Source organism: Musca domestica, unplaced genomic scaffold (genome assembly GCF_030504385.1).
Source record: "Musca domestica strain aabys unplaced genomic scaffold, Musca_domestica.polishedcontigs.V.1.1 37, whole genome shotgun sequence".
Taxonomy (NCBI): Eukaryota; Metazoa; Arthropoda; class Insecta; order Diptera; family Muscidae; genus Musca; species Musca domestica.
This window is the reverse complement of record NW_026712321.1, coordinates 4,451,740-4,476,815: the sequence shown is the minus strand read 5'-3', so window position 1 is coordinate 4,476,815 and position 25,076 is coordinate 4,451,740. Positions and strand designations below refer to the sequence as shown.

General features: G+C 34.4%; 4 protein-coding genes across 4 annotated transcripts; 2 read left to right on the top strand and 2 right to left on the bottom strand.

Annotated features, from left to right (window-relative positions):
- Nucleotides 1–1,811: 1,811 nt before the first annotated feature.
- Nucleotides 1,812–5,610, bottom strand: LOC101900250 (WD and tetratricopeptide repeats protein 1). Its single transcript, XM_005178393.4, has 4 exons — nt 5,086–5,610; nt 4,258–4,749; nt 3,965–4,203; nt 1,812–3,330 (listed from the first exon to the last, which is right to left on the bottom strand). Exons 2-4 carry the CDS (start codon nt 4,743–4,745, stop codon nt 2,138–2,140), a joined length of 1,920 nt encoding a protein of 639 aa, XP_005178450.1. The 5' UTR covers nt 4,746–4,749; nt 5,086–5,610; the 3' UTR covers nt 1,812–2,137.
- Nucleotides 5,611–8,123: 2,513 nt separating this feature from the next.
- Nucleotides 8,124–14,188, top strand: LOC101900417 (ankyrin repeat domain-containing protein 13C). The gene is made up of 2 exons (XM_011292171.3): nt 8,124–10,287; nt 12,932–14,188. The coding sequence occupies exon 1, from the start codon at nt 8,258–8,260 to the stop codon at nt 10,013–10,015; it is 1,758 nt and encodes a 585-aa protein (XP_011290473.2). The 5' UTR covers nt 8,124–8,257; the 3' UTR covers nt 10,016–10,287; nt 12,932–14,188.
- A 4,944-nt stretch (nt 14,189–19,132) lies between these two features.
- LOC101900595 (glycerol kinase) lies at nt 19,133–22,360 on the top strand. The gene is made up of 8 exons (XM_005178394.4): nt 19,133–19,440; nt 19,544–19,672; nt 19,740–19,869; nt 19,990–20,204; nt 20,280–20,492; nt 20,573–21,018; nt 21,088–21,449; nt 21,519–22,360. Exons 1-8 carry the CDS (start codon nt 19,369–19,371, stop codon nt 21,725–21,727), a joined length of 1,776 nt encoding a protein of 591 aa, XP_005178451.1. The 5' UTR covers nt 19,133–19,368; the 3' UTR covers nt 21,728–22,360.
- Nucleotides 22,361–22,367: 7 nt separating this feature from the next.
- On the bottom strand, nt 22,368–24,252 carry LOC101891443 (gustatory receptor 10a). The gene is made up of 2 exons (XM_005178428.3): nt 22,945–24,252; nt 22,368–22,879 (listed from the first exon to the last, which is right to left on the bottom strand). Exons 1-2 carry the CDS (start codon nt 24,010–24,012, stop codon nt 22,718–22,720), a joined length of 1,230 nt encoding a protein of 409 aa, XP_005178485.2. The 5' UTR covers nt 24,013–24,252; the 3' UTR covers nt 22,368–22,717.
- Nucleotides 24,253–25,076: the final 824 nt, after the last annotated feature.

The following is a 25,076-nucleotide window of genomic DNA, read 5'->3' as shown; positions in this document are numbered from 1 at the left end:
AAGTTCATACGATGAACTTTTTTGGTTTTCTATACGAAAAAGTTCATCCGATGAACTTTTTTGGTTTTCTATACGAAAAAGTTCATCCAATGAACTTTTTGTGTTTTCTATACGAAAAAGTTCATAGGACGAACTTTTTGTGTTTTCTATACGAAAAAGTTCATCCGATGAAATTTTTCTTGTTTTCTATACGAAAAAGTTCATTCGATGAACTTTTTCTTGTTTTCTATACGAAAAAGTTCATCCCATGAACTTTTTGTGTTCTATCCCAAAAAGTTCATTGAAATAACTTTTTACTATGAAATTCATACGATGATTTGCTTTACCATTTCCTGTCCACTTTAATCTTGTAATGACCCATATCCTCTTCTCTCCTTGTAGATCCTTATCAGGAATTGCCATTGCAAACATTGAGTGTTCAATAAATGTACATTTGTCATAACTAGTTCGCTGCCGAATGCACAACGAATCATAAGAAAGTTATTAGAAATTCCCCAAACCAAATGAATTTATTGAAATATTTCGAATATTGGAATTTAGGCTTCGGCATAAATTTAAATTTATTTGAAATTTCGGAAACCCACTGGTTGGCGAAGCGGAGGCTCTACAAAATCTACAAATTTCTACTGGGAACATTGGCGCTAGCTCTAATGCCGATCTATAATGTTTATGGTTACAGTTATATGGATGCCTATATGGAGAAACCATTGTTGCCGCTACTGAATCGCCTGAATGTTCAGATACAAAGTCTTCTGGTGCTGATGACCGTATTCGCGAAATTGAAAACTTCTCCGGAGCAGCATGAGAAATTGTGTTTTCAATTCGGGCTTCTGAATCTATCCACGAAAGAAAAGCAGAAAAACCAGGCCATGTTGTGGTTGAAATCCATTGGCTTCATTTCGCATTTCCTAATCGTTTTTATGGGCATTAAATTTGGCATGGAGAGGAAGAAACATAACTTCTTGGAAATATTTTTGCTAGTTTATTTCTATGTAGTTCAATATATTCTGCAAGTTAAGTTGTTTGAATTTTTTTATTTATTGGTGAAAATTCTCGACCGAATGGATGATTTACTGCCCAATGTGGAGGAGTTGTTTGCCAAATTGCCTTTAAATGAATGGAAATTGAAGTGGCTTTTAAATAATCTATCCCTGATCGATGAAGTTTGTCCCGGTCTCATGAATTTCTATCAATTCTTTATCATGGCTTTGCTGCTGAGCTTCTTTATCTCGAATACGATCTTTATTTATATGGTTTTCCTGGAGGCCCAACAGTTAACCCATCGCAATTTTGTAACCATGTTCACTGTTTTCATGGCTTTTCTTCGTTATTTTGATATTTATCTGTCAATAATTTGCTGTGAGAAAATTCAGGGCAAGCGTTTGGAATGTATTCAATACCTAAGGGGTTGTGAAGAGGATTCGCAGGTGGTAAGTTAATTTTATTTTTATTTTTTGTTCTCTGTTATCTCTTTATGTTTTCTTGCAAAATTGTGTTTTAAAATGTCCATGTCCCATTCCAGATTTTGAATTACTTGCTCAAGCTATCGATCTCTAGATTCTCCTTCAACATTTATGGCATGTTTGACTTGAAGAAACCACTGGCCTTTATGATCCTGGCAACTGTTGTAATGCATGGTGTTATTGTTATACAATTTGATTATATTTTAAAAAAATAAATTATATAATATTTTTTTATAACAGAATATAACATTTATTTCAAAAAAAAAAAAAGAAAATAGATATTTTTTTTTATGATAATAGTTACAATCGATTTCACAAAAATATTCGAGTATATTTTTTTTATTTAACATATATATATAGATATTGTAGTTACTAATACCACTGCTTATTTCAAAATTAATATCTCTATTATGGGGTCCAAAGTTTTCGTTACACATTTGAAGAAATGCCAAGAATTGATTTCAATTGGGCGGTAGAAGGGAGGGGCAGAAGATATATAAATTTTGCAAAAAGGTGATAGAGTGATTGCACAAACGCAGGATGATGATTCTTTTATTTATTGTAATTCTTCTAATATTCAAAAATAACGTAAAAAAGGAAAAACAAAAACAGCTATTTTTGCGGAAGAAAAACTTAAAAATCACAACAAACTAAATGGAACATATACTCCAACATTATCCATTCCAACAAAATGCCGTACGATTATTGATTGCAAATGGATCGGTTTTCATTTTCATTTGATTCTCCTCGACACAGCGACCCAGTGGATCGACAAAATTGGGTTTCTCATTGTCCTTCATGGGCGTCCAAATCTTAATGTCATGATCAATGCCGGACGTGGCCATGAGACACAATTCCGGATGCGGCAAAACACAATTGACAATGGCACTATCCGCCTTATAAATACTGTGTATATTACCCGACTTTCGTTCCCATATGAAAAAGTTGCCATCATCCGAACCGGCCACAATAAATTGACCATCGTAACCAAAATAGTTCGCCTCTTTAATATCCGTTGTCGTATTACAATGGCCCACAAAACGTTCCTTGTAATCTTTGGCTTTGCAACGCCAATAGAATTCCTCATCGGACATTTCGCCACGGGCAAAGATATCAGCCACGGGAGATTGTTGTTGTTGCTGCTGGTGTGATGGGGTTGTCTGACGATTTTCCTTGATATCTTTATTCAGCATTAAAACACCATGATTATTGGCATAGCTGGGGAAACGTCTTATCAATTCCTTTAGGCACTCATCGGCATCTTGGGGACGTCCCAATTCTAGCAAAGATCTAGCCAAACGAAAGTGGGCCTTTACATACGACGGATCCAAACGCAAGGCCGTATGACAATCCCTCAAGGCGGCATAAATATCACCAAACCAATCGCGTCGCATATAGGCTGTGGCTCGATTCAAATACAACACCGGCGAGGCAAACGAGGCCAGGCGTATGGCATCGGAATACGTTCGTATGGCCAGATAATACTTTTCATTTTCCAAAAAATCATTACCCCACTTTTTATATTCCTCAATTTGTTCGGGTAATTTTCGACGATTATGACTCGTCGATTCTTTTTCCCTTTGCGTGGCCACCTTATCCTTGTCCACTGCATCGGATTCTGTGCTAGGACTAGGTGTTTTAAATTCCGGTAAATTTAAAAACACCGGCTGTTCTGCATTGTATAAATCGTAAATGTAAATGTGTTCTGCTCCCATATTGACTAGCAGTTCGGTGCCGGTGGCATTAAACGTTAGATATGTTATTGCCCGCGATTCATGTTCGATTCGTTTGCTATTGTTTTTACTGATGTGCCCCGGGCAATAGTAGGTGACGCACTCTTTTGGTATGTCGCCAGTTTCGGGAGCATCTGAAGATAAAAAAGACAATTTTTAAATCGATCATTGGAAAATTGTTAAATCCATCATTAAATTATTGGAAGGTTTTTTTATGCATAGAAGACACTTTCAGAGTATTCTATTCATAGAGACTCTTCCATAGAAATCGATATATGGAAGGCCTTCCATATATCGAATACCTTCTGCCAATAAGGTAAAGTATTCTAACTATAGAAGACATAGGTTTACTGACTATAATAGGCCTTTGGAAGGTCTGAAAATCTTTTACTTATACAAATCCATTTTAAGATCTTTTACCTATGAGAGACCTATAGAAGGTCCTTCACAGATAGAATAACTTTTGATGGTTTATAATGGAAAGCAGATATTTATAAGGTATTCTAACAATAGAAAAGCGATAGACGGCCTTTGAAAGGTCTGCTAAACATAGAAGACCTTTAAAAGATTTTCCAACTATAAAAGACCTTCGAAAGTATTCCAAGTAAAGCAGACCCCTAAGAGATCTTTAGAAGCTAGTATGTTGGACGAGCTTCTCCGCAATGTCTATGAATATAAAAACTTATGCTTCCTTCCATAGGTCGTCCTTTTCATGGACTACTTTTGAAATTCATAATTGCAATCATTCAGCCCCTTTTGGGGCCTTACCATTTAAAGCCGATGAAAAAGTCTTAAGCATACGTCGATCATAGATTCTGGCATAGGGATCATTTGCTCCCACAGCTATGTATTCCGTACGTATTGGATTTACTGCAATACATTTTGCCTCAGCATTGGGATCAATGTAGGCTGTTAAATTTATAAGGCTAACACTATTGCTGGTCGAACGGCAAACATGTTTTTCACGATGATCCAATTGCAGGACACAGCCATCTTCCCCAGCAGACCTGGAATAAATGGAAAATTTAAACAAAACCACAAATGGACATTCGTTTGCTTACCAAAAGACATATGGCGAATCTGGTGCTGTGGCCAATCTCTTCACCCTTGCCACATGACAATGACATGTATACAACGATTCTGCCGGAGAATTTGCATTAATGTCAAATAACATGATTGTCTTATCGGCCGCTGCCGTTGCCACTAGACTATCATTGGATTTCGGTAGAAATTTAACTGAAAACATATTGCCATAATGTTTGGTGTGAATGCTTTGCAAACGTTTCTGTTTGAATGGATTCCAGAGAATTAGCTGGAAATCATCGGAACCAGAGGCCAAAATACGTCCATCACTACTCCATTCTAAGCAATTTACACAACCTTCATGTCCCTTTAGTACGCACTCCTGTTCGAGACGTTGCATGAATGACGGCAAGGCATGTAAACGTCTTCGCACATGACTACCGAAATCGTCGCTATAGAGCATACGATCATTCAACAGATGAGCAATATTATTGCTTTGAGAATCATAACTTTTGGATTTTCTCATGTTGCTGTAATGGAATAATAATAATGAATAACATTTAAACAAATTTATATTTAATTTCAGTGAGAACATATCGACAAGAAGTATGGCTAGCACATATATCAAATAATAGGGGAAAAGATTCCGCTCTTTTTCGATGTCAATGAGAATTTAAAATAAATCACACTGTCTAATTGACAGATATCTAATTGGAATCCCTCAAGGAGACAATAAGCTTATTTTGCAAATCAAAATGCTCCAATTCAAAAGTAACTACCAAGGGGTTTTAATTTACCATCTGCAACGCAAAAGTATAATCTTATCTACTGTTCATCGAACATTTATAAACAATTAACCAACTTACTGGTGTTTATGCAGACATCGAATCGACCTGAAATTTAAGTGTCTTCTTTGATTCTCTTCTGCCCGTCCACAACGTCGTCGTCGACGATTTGTTGCTTATCTCACTATTGACGTTGCGTTTGCAAATTGCAATGCAGCAATAATGAAGATTATTATTCTTCTTGTTGATTTGATAAAGTTGTTTTTCTCGGTGGTCTTTTGTCGTTGTTTTTCTGTTGTTAATTCACTTATTCATCCAGTTGTTTTTCAAATAGCCATAGCAAAAACTTTCTAGTTTTTACATTATTCAAAAAAGTTAACATTATATATTTGTTGCTGGATGGGAAAGAGTAGATTCCCTGATATCGAATTTACGAATTATAGACGGGTCAAATGAACTTTTTTTTGATTGTAATTAAAAAAATAGTCTATTTGTTATATTTGCCTGCTGTTAATTGATTTGTTTTGATAAAAATAAATCAGCCATCTTGGAACCCAACGAATTTAAAAGTGTTCCAATTGTAAGAATGAACGAGAATAAGGAATAAAATGTGATAAATATTGTCACAAAGGAGAATGATGGATAGTGGACACTATTATACCATTGTTTACGAATGATTGTGGAAATTAGAAATAGAAAAATAGCGAAACAGCGACAACTGGTGGAGTAAACATAGAAAGGATAGTGCCATATAGATCGATATTCGTTTATAGGGGTCAGTGAATCGATTATTGACTTGTCAACATTTGGTAGTTTCATTAAAGTAGAACATAACATGGATGGATAACATGGAGAAGGGTTACAACTCTGTATCGAAGTCTTATAGAATCAAATAGACTTTTAAAAAGCAACAATTGGTTTTGTTTATTTTATATTTTTTCCGACAAAATTCTTATATTGGGGGAAAATGACAAAACTTGAAAGAAATGTTGAAGTTATTTCACAATATTGAATCTACGATAGAAGAACAATGCAGTTTTATCCGAAAATTTTACACTTGTGGCCCATTAAAGTCGAAAATATGCATTTTTGTTTCTCTTGAATTTGGAATACATTAAATTTGTTTTTATTTTTTATTTAAAACAATACACAAACATATACAAACTGTGTATATGTTTTGACAGGATAGGGACACCAAAAGAAAAAAATTGTATTTAGGAGGTAGCTTTGTTCTACCTTCTGTAATTATGCCACGGGACATACCATGGTACAGTAATTAAATGGCAGGGCAGAATGATTAAATTTGAAAAACACAACCATGAAGCTAGAGTTTTGTAACATCATATTAACAAATACAACGAACCGTTTTGTGTATTCGACACTTTTCTCACAATACTTTAATTAAATAGAAAAATTGCGGAAAATAAATGGAATGCTCACCATTTTAATTTGATTTCATTTCAAAACGAAAACATTTATTTCTCCCATGGTACAAAGATATCAAGGTAGGGCTATGATACCATATGATTTCAATTTTTTTATTGTCTTGGCTTAATATGTCATCTTTATTTGTTTATGTATGTGTTTTCTTTTCAATAACAAAAAAATTGTTCAGAAAACATTCAAATTCGGATGTTTTCAAAATGTTTATTTCATCGTATGCATCGACAAAATCTAGAGTTTTTGTAGCGAAATAATCCTTTAGAGATATATAGAACCGGGTTTTGAAAAGAAGTGTTGACTTTTCATTCAGTTTTCGCGGTTTTCAATTATTTATTCAAAGTAAAAGCAACAAGTTTTTTAATTTTTTTTATTGTTTTGATACTAATTCTGACATTACAAGCCAAACAGGTAGACCTCTATACTTGCAATTTTTTCAAAGTTGACCTACCTTCTCTTCATTGTACCATGATTTCTCCCATAAGCTGTAAATATGAATTTAAATTTCAGCAGAATTTGAAAATGTTCAAAATTATTTTATGTATATCTAATTTGAAAAGTAAGGAACTACTCTAGATATAATCATACCAATTCTTTTCGTGAAATAAATTGATAATTCAGTTCTTCAATATAAAATACACTACTAGCGTTATCCATTTTTTTATTTAAATAAATTTAGCTGTTATTGCCCATGGTACAATGAAGAGAAGGTAGGTCAACTTTGAAAAAAATGCAAGTATAGAGGTCTACCTGTTTGGCTTGTAATGTCAGAATTAGTATCAAAACAATAAAAAATCAAACAACTTGTTGCATTTATTTTGAATAAATAATTGAAAACCGCGACAACTGAATGAAAGGTCAACACTTCTTTTCAAAATCATGTACTATATATCTCTAAAGGATTATTTCGCTACAAAAACTCTAGATTTTGTCGATGCATACGTTGAAATATACATTTTGAAAACACCCGATTTTGAATGTTTTCTGAACAATTTTTTGTTATTGAAAAGAAAACACATACATAAACAAATATAGATGACATATTAAGCCAAGAAAATAAAAAAATTGAAATCATATGGTATCATAGCCCTACCTTTATATCATTGTACCATGTTATTGCCTATTATGAATATAAAATATTGCAACATGAATTCTGTAAACTTTACGTTAAAAGTTGAAGGGAAGACGGTCTGACCTTTTATTTATCGGACAGTTCATACTAAATGAAACTTGTAATAACGAAAAACGATTTATGTGTCCGACAACATCACTTTTTTATCTATCGGCAAGATGTAAAAACCGGCCTAAATGTTTTTAATTGAAACAAACGAACACATTTGATCAAATATGGCAAGAAAATGAAAACATGCACGTTTGTTTCGTGCCCTTATCCTCAATTCATGATATTTATTTCATAAAAATTCTCTAGTGGACACATTATCATATGAAAGTGAAATCATTTGAAATCTTGATCAAAAATCGATTTACTTGTCCCTATAGACAGATGTCGACCACAGTATCACTACCCTTCCAACTGATTGTGTATCGCTATTTTGTCATGTTCTCATTCGTAAACAGAAGACAATTATGCCTAACACTCATTCGTAAACATTGACCATTCTCTTTTGTGTCAGTTTTTATTGGACGTACTCCTTTGTTTTTCCAATTCGTTTTATTGGAACGCTTTTTTAATTGTTCGGTCCAAGATGGCGAGAAAAATTAAAGGAACAACAGATCAAGAGAAAATAGTGTAATATTGAATAAATAAATTTGTTTTTTTTTGTTGTTTGGTAGCCGCCAACAACTGAATAATATGTCTAAGGCAAAAGAAACAAAAAAGAATAAAAATAATACGACCAACAGCAGCAGCACCACCAACACCAACAATACCACAATGAAACAAAGTGTAAACGGCCAAGAAACGATGGAGACAACGTCGACGGCGGCAGTAGTAACCAAAAATTCCAATCAACCAGATAGAAAAATAATGGAAAAGTGTGAGAATGTCATACAATTTGCCAAAGATTTGGATACAGAGGAAGACAATGACGATGAGGACGACGATGATGATGGTAGTGATCAATTTCATTCCGCCCCCACCACACCTACCAGATCGAATAGTTCGTTGAAATCCTTTTGCACGCAGCAGCAGTCTCAGCCAACTTCAGGAAGACGTGAAGAGAAGGAAAGTGGTGCAAAAACGACCACGACCACTTCTGGCGAAGCGTTGCCTTTACACAAATGCATCTTTTTAAATGACATTGCCGAGCTGAAGAAACTTCTGCAGAGTAAGCGTGAAAATCTGTCGCTGAAGGACAAGCATGGCAATACGCCTTTGCATTTGGCCGTTATGTTGGGCCGTAAGGAATGCATAAAACTGCTCTTGGACTATGATGCCACGGTAAAGATAAAAAATAATGAAGGTTGGACAGTGCTGGCAGAGGCAATATCCTATGGGGATAGGGATACGATTGGTTTGTTGTTGAAAAAGTTGCGACAACAGTCGCGGGCGCATTTGGAATCACGGAGATCTTCAATGATCAAGGGGCTGAAGCAGATACAAGATTTCTATATGGAGCTCAAGTGGGATTTTACATCATGGGTACCGCTGGTGTCTCGCATGTTACCCTCCGATGTGTGTAGGATTCACAAGTGTGGCACCTCGCTGCGTTTGGACACCACTTTGGTGGACTTCAATGATATGCGCTGGGAACGTGGAGATATTTCGTTCATCTTTCGTGGTGACCATCCCATGAATCATTCCATTACGGTGCTGGACAATGAATATCAATGCTATCAGCACATACACTATGAGGATTCCGATATTGATGATGAAGTGGACATTTTAATGTCCAGTGACATTTTGGCAGCCCACATGTCCACAAAGAGTATACAGTTTGCACGAGCCCAAACCGGCTGGATATTTAGGGAGGATCGCAAAGAAATGGTGGGCGGACAATATCAATCGGAACTGTATTCTGTACAGGGTCTGGTGTTAAAACAACGTAAACGTCGCGAACACTTGACCCAGGATGATATACAAAAGAATAAAACCATGTTGGCTACCATGTCCCAGGGTCGTCGTTCTAGTCTTACGAACAGTAATAGCAATTCAACAGATGCCAGTTCCACCAATGGTTCAAATCACACCATAGAAGTTGTGCGGCGCTCCTCATTGCCACCACCACCAAAGCCCTCCATATCGTGGGAACAATACATAAATGCCGAGACTGGTAAATGCCCCCAGCTGGGGCGACCACCCGTCCACAAACAATCCAATAAATCGCTGAAAGCCACTGTTGCCATGTCCAAAGATTTTCCCCTATCCGTCGAAATGTTACTGAACATCTTGGAGGTAATTGCGCCGTTCAAGCACATCAATAAGCTGCGGGAGTTTGTCAATTTGAAATTGCCTCCCGGCTTTCCGGTCAAGGTGGAAATACCGGTGCTGCATACGGTCACGGCAAAGATAACATTTCAGAAATTTGAATTTCGTGACAATATATCACCGTCGTTATTTGAAATTCCGAAAAATTATGTTGAGGATTCAAGGCGTTTTCCAGACTTATGACCTGGTGGTGGGGAACAGCAGCAACAGCAACAGACGGGTCAAACTCAACAGAAAGCAGGTGCTGCTAATGGTGGGGATATGACCGCCGATGTCAATCGTAATAAAAACGATAGATTTTAAATTACAACAAAAAAAAAAGACAATCTAAAGAGTGGGAAAACAAACAACATCAGCAACTACAACAATAATCCTTTAGAGAACAGGGATTTCACATAATTAAATATAAATTGACAACAAAACAACAACAACCCAGAAAAAAAAGAAAATAAAATGTAAGTACAAATATGACGTCGACATTTCTTCCATTAGCGTTTATCAACCGCTTTGTTATGGCCTTATCTTTATTATCAGTTTCCCATTTTTAGCTTATATTAATTTTTATCAGCTGTCATTGGCTTAATCATCCTTATTTATGAAGAATTGGCACTGTTTTATTTAATTAATTCATTTTTGCAATATTGGGGTGGGATGGAGTTGTACCCTACATCAATCAATGCTGTTTTGAAAGAACTTTTTAAGAATATTTTTCAAGCATCTTTGGAACCAAATGTGCCTATTTTAAAGGATCGTGGATTCCTTAAAAATGTTTTTTTAAAAGAATCCAATTTAACTATTTTAAGAATATTTTTAAGGCTATTTTTTTTAGAATATTCTTTAAAGGTATTTAAAGCCACAGACGTGAATTCGACATATGAATGTTCTTTTGCTCTTTGGGGCCACAAACTTGGCTAATTATAGAATATTCTTCAAGAGCCTTTGAAGCCACAAACGTAGATTTTTCAGGGATATTCCTCAAAAGGAGGTTTTTTATACTCTCAGCCATATGGCTAGAGAGGGTATACAGGGTGAGATAAAAAAAACTGCAACAAAGTCAAACGCCATCATTTTTTCATTTTTTTTTTAAATTTTATTGAATGAAAGCAATTAATGTCTGAAATAGCAACAAATTTTAGAATAAGTTTAGATTTGTTCGAACTGGTCACCTTTGGCACGAATTATGGCCTTCAAACGGCCAATGAAATCGTCACACGCGGCCCGAATGTTGCTCTGCTGTATTTTGGCCCTTTCCCGGCGAAGCGCTTGCTTGAAATGATCGACACTTTGGTATTTTTTACTACCAAACTTGCTTTGCAAAATACGTCCGGATTTTCATCCGGAGATTTTGGAGGCCGTTGTGGAGGCTTGAAATGAAGCGAGGAACCTCATTTTGTAACCATTCTTGGGTGGCGGTGGCGTGTTGAGTGTGATGGTGCTGTGTCCTGTTGGAATGTCTGCGACCAAAATGTTTGCATACCCCAAGGCTTTAATACACCCTCCAGAATATTTTCGCGATAATATTCAGAATTTATTCTGATGCCACGGTTGATTAATACGAGCGGAGAGCGACCATCGGCTGTTATGGCGGCCCACACCATCACCATGACCGGCGCTGGAGTTCTGGTGGCCAACCGAAGGTGCACATTTTCAGCTGACCTCTTTGGCAAGTAAACACCATCATTTTGCTTGTTTACAAACTGCTGGACAATGAGTGTTTTCTCATTGGAGAAAACCAATTTCGTAGGTTACCACTTTCGGCCAAGCGAGGCAACTCTTTAGCTCTTTTGAGTCTATTTTTTTTCTGTTGCGGTATAAGTTCTTGCACTTTTTGGAATTTCAATGGCTTTACCCCGAGCTCATTTTTCAATATTTGCCGAATGGAATATTGCGATAATCAGCTCACGAGCCATTTTTCGGCCACTGGGACGACGTGGATTTCGATCAAGTCACTTCTTTACTTTTCAAAGCATTTCTGCTGATGTTGCTGTTTTCTTCCGTCTATTTCCTTGACGTCGGCTACGCAATCAGTATCACGGTAACGAGAGATGGTACGAAACGTAAAAGATTTATTCACATTTAAATGCTGGAGTGCTGTAACGATAGCCATTTGTGCCATTTTCCAGTCAAATATAAAGAAATCACTCTATCACGCTGGAATTCCATCACTAATTACTTTTTTTCTGGAAACTTCTCACCAAAATGCTTTTGTACGCTTGTAAACAATATAATGAGCTATTACTGGAATAATTTTAACAGCTGTCGGATGAGTGGCTTAGAAATGACAGCAGTCTGAAGTTGGTTGCAGTTTTTTCATCTCACCTTATATATCGTTTGCTACGGGCAAAACGTGCCTCATCGAAATAACGGTTTTAGACCATAGGTCCCTTTGGACCAAATCCGTTTCAGGACATTTGGAGTCGATCTAGCGATGTCCTACCGTCTGTCTGGTTGGCTGGTGCGCGTATCCGATTTGATCCAAACTTGGTACATCGTAATATTATAGTCAAACATAGATCGAGTACGGATATGGGCAATATCGGTCCACTCCTTCTGGTACCTTCCACACAAAATGTCATCATTTTCAAAGAAAATAATTTACTGCACAGAAAGTGAAAGGTAATCTGATTTTGCTTCAACTTTGCGAATCCTAATGTTTGCATCAGTGCAAGTTCAAGTGCCAAAATGGGCAATATTGGTCCACTCTTTCTGGTACCTCCCCCCGCAAAGGGTCAACATTTTGAATATAAATGAAGCTTGTAAAATGGGTAATTTACATCCGATTCCATTCAGATTTGCCACATTTCAATATTTCTATCAACACAAGATCTGTTATAAATATGGTAGAAATCCTTCTGCAACCTCCCCCACAAATGTTTCAAGCAAATCTGCTATCTTTTGATTTTTCAGATCCTAGCTGGCAGATCAACTCCTCTCAAAAAAATTTCGATGCATGTAAACAAAAATTTGAAGCTGTTTTTTTTTATTTGTTTTGAAATAGTTACTTGTATTAAACTAGTATTCTTAGTTTCCGAACTTATTCCTTATTTATTGCATTTTTTTTAATTAAGAATTTCATTTAATTGTTATATTTCTTTCCAGCTTCAAAAAGAAAAACAATAACAACAACACATGGAAAGAAGATAAAACAAATTGAGGCATTTTTTCGCAACTAGTTTGTATTTGATAAAAAAAAAGAAACAGAAAAAAAAACAACCCAATTAAATGTAACGTATCATCCTGCATCTCAATACAAATCTTTTATATAAATTCACAATCTTACACACACTTCATCTCCAAAAATCTCAATGCCAAATATGAAAGGTAGCAACAGCCACTAACAGAAACTTTAAACATTTTTCAAATATCAATCGGAATTATATTCTGTACAGGGTTTGGTGTTGAAACAATGTAAATGTCGCGAACACTTGACCCAGGATGATTTCCAAAAAAAAAAGAAATAAAACCATGTTGGCCTCCATGTCCCAAGCTCATCGTTCTAGTCTTACGAACAGTAATAGCAATTCAACAGATGCCAGTTCCATCAATGGTTCAAAGCACACCATAGAAGTTTTTCAAATGAAATTGTTCTCATATCAAAATCATGGCTTCTATATAGTAAAAATTTCTTCACTCTTTACCTTTAGAATTTCTTACTCCCCAAAATACCTTCTTGTGTGTCTTAAATATTTTTCCTTAAATTTATAAATCAGACATCAAACTTTTACCAAAAAAATTGTACAAATTGTCCAATTCTCATATGAAAAACGATCAAGACGTTTACTTTAAAAAATTCAACAATTCCCTCACCCTTTACCATTTTGATTTCCTGCTTATCAAAAAACTTTTATGTCTGTCTGCAAATTATTTTCATAAAATTTGTAAAAGATGATCATCACCAATCAAACTCCAAGATGATCCAAATAAAATTTTTCAAAAAAAAAAAAAAAAAAATCGAGGCATTTATTTTAAAAAAAGAATCGAAGTTCTCTCTGGTTACTATTTCTTTCTTCAACAACTTTTTGCAATATTTCAAAGAAGTTGTTCAAAATAAATGTTGTGCGTTTGTCAAATCATCAAAAGTGGTTGAAATCAAAAAAATCCAAATTCTCTCTGATACCTATTTTTCCTCAACAACTCATGAAAATGTTTCTACGCCTTCCTGGCTTCCAAATTACCATTCTCGTTAAACTTTCATATTCTGGCATTGATTTACAAACACTTGCCTTTCACATCGTTTCAAACTCTAATTTCACAAAATAATGATTGTTTCCTAGACTCTCTCTCTCTCTCTCTCTCTCTTATACACATCATGAATATCATCTCTCTCACTAAAAGCTGCATTATCACTATACTTATTATTATTACTATTATAATTACTATTATTACTAACTATTTATTAACCTAAGTAATTTCATTATCATCTAATTTAAGTCACAAACGAAATTTATTCCTATATATTTTTTTGCTCTTTTAGTTGTTAAGTATTTAAAGAAATAATTTATTCTATTATACATCTATTTATTTAAAAAAAAAAATAATATATACAGGGTGAGATAGAAAAACTGCAACAAAGTCAAAAAGCCATAATTTTTACATTTTTTTTTAAATTTTATTTAATGAAAGCAAAACATTTCGGAAATGGCAGCAAATTTTAGAATAAGTTTAGACTTGTTCGAATTGGCCATCTTTGACACGAATTCTGGCCTTCAAACCGACAATGAAACCCTCATACACTGCCCGAATGTTGCTATGCGGTATTTTGGCCCATTCCCGGCGAAGCGCTTGCTTGAGGTGATCGAAAGTTTGGAATTTTTTTAGTGCCAACCTTGCTTTTCAAAATACTCCAGACACAATAGTCCAACGGATTGGTATCCGGACATTTTGGTGGCCATTGTGCGCTGGAAATGAATCGAGGAACATCATTTTGTAAGCATTCTTGGGTGGCGCGTGCTGAGTGCGATGGTGCTGAGTCCTGTTGGAATGTCCAAAGTCTGCGGCCAAAATGTTTGCGTGCCCAAGGCTTTAATACAACCTCCAGAATATTTTCGCGGACCGTGATGCCACGGTCGATTAATACGAGCGGAGAGCGACCATCGACTGTTATGGCGGCACACACCATCACCATGGCCGGCGCTTGAGTTCTGTTCTGGTGCCCAAACGAAGGTGCACATTTTCAGCTAACCTCTTTGGCAAGTAAACACGATCATTTTGTTTGTTTACAAACTGCTGGACATCGAATGTTTTCTCACTCGAAAAAAAAAAAAACAATTTCAGCAGTTCACCACTTTCGGCCAAGCGAAGCAACTCTTTAGCTCTTTTGAGTCTATTTTCTTTTAATGTTGCGGTGTAAGTTCTTGCACTTTTTGGAATTTCAATGGCTATACCCCAAGCTCATTTTTTCAATATTTGCACAATCGAATATTGCGATATGTTCAACTCACAAGCCATTTTTCGGCCACTGCGACGCAGATTTCGATCAATTCGCTTTTTTATTTTCGAACCATTTCTGGTGATTTTGCGGTTTTTTTTTTTCGTCCACTTACTTGACGTCGGGCTACGCTACCAGTACCACGGCAACGAGCGATTTTACGAGACAGAAAAAATTTATTCACATTTAAATGCTGAAGTGCTCTAACGATAGCCACTTGTGGTTTTCCAGCCAAATATAAAGAAATCGGACTTTCACGCTTGAATTCCATCACGAATAACTTTTTTCCTGGAAAATTCTCGCCAAAATGCTTTTGTACGCTTGTAAACAATATAATGAGCTGTCACTGAAATAATTTTAACAGCTGTCGGACGAGTGGCTTAGAAATGACAGCAGTCTGATGTTGGTTGCAGTTTTTCATCTCACCCTGTATTCTTGATCAGCTTAAAATTCTATGTCGATTTAGTGATGCCCGTCCGTCTGTGGAAATCACTCTAGTTTCCTAACGAAATGAAGTAGGTTGATAACATTTTACTCAAATGTATATTATGTCTGCAGGACTTTTGGTAATGAAAAGGGGTCATGTAGGTTCAAGTTTTTGTATAGCTCCCATATATTCAGTTTTTTTTTATGAGTTTAGCGACATTATTCACCGGAATTGTTTCGAGTTTGGTGTTTGAAGTTCGTAATGGATACTACAGACTAAGACGACAAATTTGTATGTGCAGATCCTCGTCTTCGTATAGCTCCCAGATTTTATTACGCATTTGAATATTGTAATGGCTTATGGCAAAATTTGCCAAATTCGTTCTAAATGGTGGAAGGTATTTAAAGTTCGGTCGGGCCAGTTTTTTCCCTTTTTTAAGAGAATTTACTGACAGCTAGTCTAATGGCTTCTTGAAAATAATTTTGCTATCCGACCCGCCTTCAAAACCTTCCTTTTCTCACGAAGATTTCTTTCAAGTCTAAGTAGGTCAGTTTTAAAATAAATTTTTGTAATGGGATTTTTGTTTTCATTGAATCGAACCTAACCTCAATTTTACATAAGTTTCGTTAAGAGAAACCAAACCATTTTTTCTTGGTCCGATTTTAGCTTCATACAACAGGATAAACCTATTTCAGTTATTCAAAACTGTCCCAAGTTTCAATTTCTTTATTGACCCTGTGAATGTTTAATAGTTTTTTAAAATCGGTGTCATAACCTCAAAAATTATATCATTGGGTAGTAATTTAAATGTTTATTTGTTGTTAGTACAACAAAAGAAGATGTTACATATATATATTTATTGAGTCCTTACTTAGGAAAAACATACAGAAAGTTTCAGCAAAACATTCGAGATAGGTGAAAAGAAAAGTGAATTCACTTTTACAGAAAGTTTCTGAGTTTACAGAAAGTTTTTACAAAAAAAAAAAGTGAATTCACATTTCTTTTGATGGCAAAGAAGAAAGTTGAATGAGATAAATGTGACATTTTCTCCTAAAAACTCACTATTGATTCCGATTTACACGTGTAAAGTTTGGACTTTCCTCAGTTTAAAAACTGCGCATAAAGTAACAAAAGAGATTTGCAGTTTGCTTGTACTCTACTCCTCATTCTAATCCTTTGCTTGACTTTCCTCCCAGCAAACTTACTACGTGTGAATAGGGACTAAGATTCCCTGCAAAATGAGTACGTTCATCCCAAAAAAAAATCATGAGATTCTTTGTGTCCTAGAAAACTACACTGTCGATATTTCGACAAAAATTAACATTTTAGGAAGGTAATAATGAATTTATAGGTTAGATTGAAGGTTTGAGTTAAGTTTCTTTGAGACTTTCTTCCTCCTATAGAAATAACACTTGGTTGAAGCTTTCTGTGTGTGAGCTCCGCTTATATTGTTAAGCATATAATTAAAGAATATATGTTCCAGAAGTTTGCCTACACAATTATAAATTGTAGATCTCCCCACATATAGAATTATTTTTTTTAAGAAAACAAATCATACAACTGCTGCCTAAAAAACCGTATTTATATATATTGAGCGTACTTAAAGATAAATGAACTCTCTCTACAAGGGAGGCCAATGTAAACTGAGCATGAAATGAGTTACACTAAGTCCTGTTTCACACACGAGTGCGTATACGCAATGGGATTGACAGTTGAAATCCACTCGATTTAATAAGTCTAAACGTACTATAAATGTAAACACGGCTTGATCGTAAACTCTTTTTTTTCAGGAAATTTTCATATTATTTGTTCCTGCTCGTTTGTTGGCCTCTCGCTGTACTTTATTGTTATATTTAAAATAAAATATAAAAACATTTATATTCTTCTTTACAGTATAACTATAGCCAGTTTTATTTTTTTTTTTTCATATATTTTTATATTTTTTTTAATTTCCATTATGCTGTGATTTCAAATTTAATTTTGTTGCAAAAAAAAAAAACTCCTAAGCACTCTAAACATAAGACAAAACAATCACAACTTAAAACAATATTTAATTATATCACACACACATATATACATATATATTTTATCCTACCACATTAAACTGCTGCCATAAAACAAAAACAAACAAAAAATATTTATCAATTATTTATAACAAAAATCATGTTATCATTATTATTATTATTATTAAAATTATTAAAAAACATATATTAAAATATTTGTAGTTTATTTAATTCTGTTCATTTTTTTTGTTCTCTATATTTTTTAAGTTTTATTGTAGCTTAAATTTTACTATTACAAAAAGTACATAAACAAAACATCATAAACAAATCAATTATTTAATCAAAGCAAACAAAGTATATCAAATGTTTTAAATGTTTAGTAATTAAAAAAAAAGAAAAACAACCAAAAAATCCAAAAACAACAACAACAATGTACCACATCAACAACAACAACAAAATGCTTGTATTAAACCAATGAAAGAGAAAAAAATTAATAAAAAATATATGTTTTCACCATACAACGTTTTGGAGTTTTATTTCGGAAACCGGATCGATTACAAAACCGTCCTATATTTCCCAATATCCTAAATGACTTGCGCTAAACATTCTCTTTGTGGGTTCAAAGTCGATAAAGATATCTTCTATTGGAAGTTCTGATGGTAGAAGAATAGATGCATCACGACTTGTAAACATTGATATGTCAGAAATATTAAAAAAAAAATCTTCAATAATAAATTGTTTTTAGATTTTTGTGGTTTCAACAAATTTAACTGATTCTAATTAACTGACTATCTTTTCATTCAATAACTTTAATTCCTAATGTGTTTTGACCACCAGTAATATTTTTGATGGCTGTTTTCTAATTTGTAACGCTTAACTTGACATAAATCGTTTTATATACAACGCCATCTATACTTCAATATCAACAATTTTGTAGTTCTATCTATTTTTACCAATAATACTATACATTGCTTGTCCATTTACTCCCCATATACCGTATAACACTATTTTCCAGCATACACTGCTTGAGTTTTATAATAAAATACAAATTATACCCATATTTTATATCCAATTTCTTTTCTTGGTTTATTATTTTGAAATAACCCCCATTGTGGCAACGGACATGTCAACTGCAAAATTGGCAACACTGCAATACAAAGGCGCAACTTTAATAAAGACGAAAAGATAAAAACGCTGTTTTCACGTAATTTTAAGCAATAAAACAACAATTATTCGAAACTTTACTCAACTTTTTTCACTGGCACACCTTCTTTTTTGTATTACAAACCAATTTGTTTGAAGTACAACAAAAAAACATATAACCATATGGAGTTTAAGTTGTACGCCATCATTAAAGGTTGAAGGTAAACAAACCCCATACACATTCTCACAAACTCATATTCTCTCTTTCCCTCACTCTCTCTCCCTCTCTCTCCAAAATAATATTTTGACGGCTGGTTTTTCGCAGACATTTTTTACGCAATCAAACCAACCATCCATTTTGCTCCTCATCCAAAGAACAATTAAATGACCAATGAATAAACGGAAAAACAAACAAACTCAAATAATAAATTGTAAAAATCAAACATAAATTGTTAAAAAGCCAAACAAGTCAAGGCGGCGGTAAATTGTGGAAAAATATTTGAATTTTTTTAATTTCGCAAACGCTAAGCAAATTATGGAACAGTATGGAAATTTTGGACCATTAATTGGTGTCATCTATCTAAGCAATACACATTGTAAATTTATGGTAAATATATTGCTTGAGGAGAATGTATAAAAATAATAATGATGAGTGTGTGCCAAAGAGTATAAACATAATGCGTGCTACTTACTGTTGGGTTTCTTTATAGATTTTTTCAACCAAAAATGCCGAAGTTTTGACTTTCCATGAATTAAAGCTAAAACAAATAGTCCACAATGCCGGTTGGCTGGAATATGATCCCAATGAAATATGGAAACATACCCAGGAATGTATTGAGGTGAGTTTTAAATATAAAAATCCTTGCAATGGGATGGCAAATTGACTGTTTGATTTTTTGGTTCTAGGTGGCTTACAAAAATCTGGTCATATTAGAGATCAGTCCGCATGACATCATCGCCTTGGGCATATGTAATATGCGAGGTACCACTGTCATGTGGGACAAAGAAACTGGAAATGTTTTACACAATGCCATTGGTAAGTTATGTTTTATTTTCAATTTCAATCTTCGTTACCAGCCAACCATGTTATCAATATTTCGTGTTAATTATTTATGCTAAATGTTGTCATTCTTTTTGTTTTATTGTTTCTCTAAAGGCTGGACTGATTGTCGTTGTACTTCAATGTTGAAGACATTGCTTAATAATGTTAAACAAAATGTTGATTATTTACGGCCCCTGTGTGGCTTGCCATTGAGCACGTGTTTTAGTGCTTTGAAGATTAAATGGTTAATTGAAAATGTAACGGCTGTGAAGGAGGCTTTGGAGAGGGATACATTATGTTTTGGAAACCTGGACTCATGGATAATGTGGGTTAGTAAAAAAAAAAACAAAATTATAAAGAAATATAATTCCAAATATTAATATTTGTATTTTTCTAAATTCCAGAATCTTACCGGTTCCGAAACATGTGGCGTTCATTCCACAGACGTAACTAATGCACAATATACTGGCCTTATGAATATACACACAATGCAGTGGGACAAGCAACTATGCAATTTTTATAAAATACCCATGCAAATACTGCCGCAAATACGTTCCAATTCAGAAATTTTTGGTTATGTTATCGAAGGACCACTAAACAATACACCAATTGCCAGTGTAAGTTAGATGACCATAAAATAGCGCTAGAATTGCCTACTAAATTCAACATTTTTCCTGTTTTCTGTATCTCTTTCCAGTGTATTGGTGATCAACCTGCAGCTTTATTGGGTCAACTATCGTTAAAGGTTGGCCAAAACGTTTGTTCCATAGATGATAGTTGTTTTTTATTATTAAATACTGGCGAAGAACTTATCGAATCGGAAAATGGCCTGCTCTCAATAGTTTCATATAAATTAGGTCCAAAAGCCAAGGCATGTCATGCCTTGGAGGGCGCCATCAGTAATGCCGGTTCAACGGTCCAATGGCTTAAGGAGGGTTTGAAAATTAATACGGAAATTAATTCAAATGATAATGTCGTCGAGGTGTTGAATACATTTCTGGGCGAAAGTTCTATGATCTCATCATCATGTTCCTCAAGTATATTGAATGCTGAGTGTGGTTTGGCAGCACGAAGATCGGAGATTACCTTTGTACCTGCTTTTCATGGTCTTTACGCACCCTATTGGAGATATGATGCCAGGGGGTAAGGAAAATTTTTAATAACTTTTTATTTATATTTGCCTTATTAATTTATTTTCTGCTTTTTCTTTAGCATCATTCTTGGTCTGACAAGTCAAACTACTGCCGAAAATGTTACCCAGGCTGCCTATGAGGCAACCGGGTTTCAAATCCACGAAGTCTTGGAGGCATTCAAACGTGATACACCCACATGGAATTGGAAGGATATAAAAGAACGACTGATTTTTGGTGGAGATTATGCGGAGAATACTTCCTTTGTTCAATTCATTGCCGATATTGTGGGGTTTGTGCTGGAAAGGCCGCAGACCACGGCACCATGTGCATTGGGTGCCATGATAGCAGCTGGCATTACAATGAAAGTTTTGGATAAAAACTATGCACAAATTGCATATGTCCCACCCTCAGATGCCATTAGTCCAACTACCACACCAAACCGTAAGTTATGCTTTTCTAGATTTATTTTACAAGGTTTTTTTTTTTAATTTGAATTGTTTTTCTTTTTAGGCCGTGCTTTGCTCTACAAACGCTGGGAGTATGCCGTTAAGAAGTGTTTAAGCTGGAACAACTATGAAACATTCGAAGAGGACATTGCCTTGTTTGCCCAAAGAGAACGTGACACAAATCTGCCCATACGCCGTTCCCTGCCGGGCAGTATATTTCTGACCAGTGCATTTGTTTTCCTAATCGTAGCCAAGTTCTTAAATAACAAGTAAATTTAATTTATCTTAATCTAAAGATATTTACCATAGATAATTGTGTTAGGATTTCTTTTATTTATTTTTTTTTTTTGCCCCCGAAAAAAACATACGTACAAAGTGTTAATAGAATATTTTTTTTTTTTTTAATTTTAATGAACAAAAAAGAGAAAAGAAAAACTATGTAAAATTTTGTTAAATGCAATTTTTTTATTTATTGCTAATTTTAAATATTTTTAACTTAATTTGATTTAGTTATAAGTTGGAATATTGTTTTAGTATAAAATCTAGTCATATATAGATATTTTAAATTTGTTAACTATATAGCTATAGAAATTGTGTATATTAATTATTTTTAAGAATGGCATTTGTTTTTTACTCTACACACAAGAACAAATGACATTTGCCAACTAACTAGGTTCCTTGCTACCGGGAATCATACAAACGGGAATGTTCATGCAGGAACAAAGAATATTTTCCCCCAATCTCCTCTCTTTCCAATACTGTCGATTTACTTTTATGATGAACATATTTTTAGCCATGAGGAGTATGTCATTTTTTCTGTTTTTTTTTTTCTTATGAAAATAAAACTCTGCTTTCTTTTCTTACAAAACTCTTTTTTTCTTCATTGGAAAACATGAGTTTAGTTCTCTTCTATTAACTTTCACTCTCTGCTTAAAAACAACCGTTCACCATGACTAAAAATTTTTCGCTGCTTTCCTTGAAATCTCATTTTTCTTTAAAAATTTCTCTTATTCTTTTCCCCTCTCAGTAAAAAATCCCAAGTCTCTTTCATAAACTTTCTCTGTGTGATTCCCGGATTATTTCTTTGTTTATTTGCCATAAGTAAGGTTAAGTTTTGAATTAAGCTATTTATTTTCTTTTTTTAATTATCATAACGAAATTCCATTTGAAGAATATTCTATAGAAAAGACAATTGTTAATTAGATTTTTTGTTATAAAATTTTTTTTCTAAATTCTTTAAAAAAACATATATATAAACGAAATTCACTTGAAATTATTCCAATTTATATCAAATTGTACTAAAGTTATAAAATATGATAAGCCAGTGGCTGCAGTTAGAAATGTTAAATGTCGATCCAAATAAAATAAACCGCATATACGAAAACGACCATCAAATGTTATCAATGATAGGGAGACATTTTCCAGCTAAAATAAAAAAAATGAAATGGAATAAACATATGTTTTGAGAAAATGTTATATGCAAAACCCACCGTTTCTTCCAAACGCCAATCCAAAGCCGGCAACTCAGCAAATTCCTTTAATGTTTTCTTTATCGCTTTGACCTCATTTTCGATTTGATCACAAATCATTGTCACAATATATGTATCGATGTAGAAAATAATGGCAAAAATGAAATTCAAAACAATACCCGTTACCGCAAAGGTTTTGTGTTTAAACAGCAAATTAAATAATGTAAATAAATTCGTTAAATTACTAATCAAAGTTGTGAAAATCAGACCCAAAATCTGAAACTGATGTAGCCTTATGCTATCCCTGTAGAGATCATAAATTTGCCAATAACGTCGGCAGAACTCTTGTACACGGTCACTCATCACACAACACAAATGACCCAAGAGACCAGCACGTTGCCTTCTCTGGCAGTAGGCCAGCAACAGCCTATTCTCCTCCACCATTTGGCATAATTGCTGTTTCAGCTGCCGATAGAATTTCAGAGCGGAACAATTTATAAAATAAAAATAATCTGCCATATTTTCCGTGTAATTCCACAAAAAGAAAGTATAGATCTGAAAATACACCCTTACCGGATGACCATCACCAAAATAGGCATGTAAAATTTGTGAGATTTGTACAATCATCATGGCATTGATTAGACCAAATTTGAAAAGCAACATAAACTCAAAACGTTTCCGCGGCGTCTCATCCATGCCCACACTCGAACGATTGAATTCATCTTCCAGATACTGACGATGTTTTGTTATGGAACGTATATCTTTGTAGTGTATAAAATTGGCAATATATGTTACCACAACCATGCAATATTTGATCAGGGTGTTGGAAAAATTCACCACAAGCTGTAGCTGCCAGCGACGATCTTTGGTCTCCACTAAATCTTGTATGGAATACACAAAATACAGGGGAAGCACCACAATGACCACGAACATAAGCACATGACTATACACCAAGGCCAGATAGTGGCGAAAAGATTTCGTTGGTATTGTGGGTATATAATTGATGACCACCAGTCCATACAAGTTGGCATAGATATGACCAAATATGTAGATTTTGTCCTTGTATTTTTCCCAAAAGCTTGTTGTCATCTCTGGGGGATACTTTCCTTCGTCGGAGTTGTTGATAAACTAAACAAAAGTTTAACCAATTGGCAGCTAAGCGAAATACTTTTGCCATGGCTGCGTGACAAGCACTTTGGGAACAAAAAGGGAATTCGTTGACCCATATTATGTTATCTTACATTGTTGCGTGCACGCAAACTTGGCCATGACAATGAAGGGAGCAGATTTAATTAAACTAATAATTTTTAGAAGAGACTCTCAAAGCCAGCCAGTGAAGAAGTTTTAAAGAATTTTTTTTTTTCAAAATTCCAAAAAAATTTTGATTTTTTAGTGAATATTTTTTTAAGAATAATTTTTTGAGGATTTGAGACGGAAAACTTGTAAAGGGTGTATTTACAAAGACCTTCAGGATTAGGATTTATTTATATTTCTAGGATTATCAATTGATACACAAAATTGTTTATTTAAAGAAGGAATATTTCATAATGTAGTTTTCCGATTTTTTTTTTTGAAAATTTTCAAGTACCTTTCAAATGGTGGAGGGTATTAAAAGATCGGCCGGGTCGAAATTAGCTGTTGAATACCTCCATGTCTTGGTTTAGATATGATTAAAAAATTATGAAACATTTTTTAAATCAATTAAAATTTATTAAGTCTTTGTTTTTGTGTTAAAAAAAACAAAGACTCAATAAATTTGAATTGAATTGAAAAAAATAGTTTCATAATTTTTTTAATCATATCTGAACCAAGACATGGAATTATTCAAAAGCTCATTTCGGCCGTGCCTATCTTTTAATACCCTCCACCATTTGAAAGGTACTTGAAATTTTTCAAAAAAAAAAAAATCCGAAAACTACCACTTAATTGAAAACCGCTACATGGAGATTATACGAAGACGTGGACCTGCATACGAAAATTTTTGTCATAGGCTGTAGTACCTATTATGAACTTCAAATACGAAGTTTGAAATAATTTCGATAAATAAATAAATAAATAATGGTATCTTCCAGTACGAAATTTGAAATGTTGCTGAGATCACCAAAATACCGAATATCGGGAGGTACCGTTATATGGGGGCTATACGAAGACTT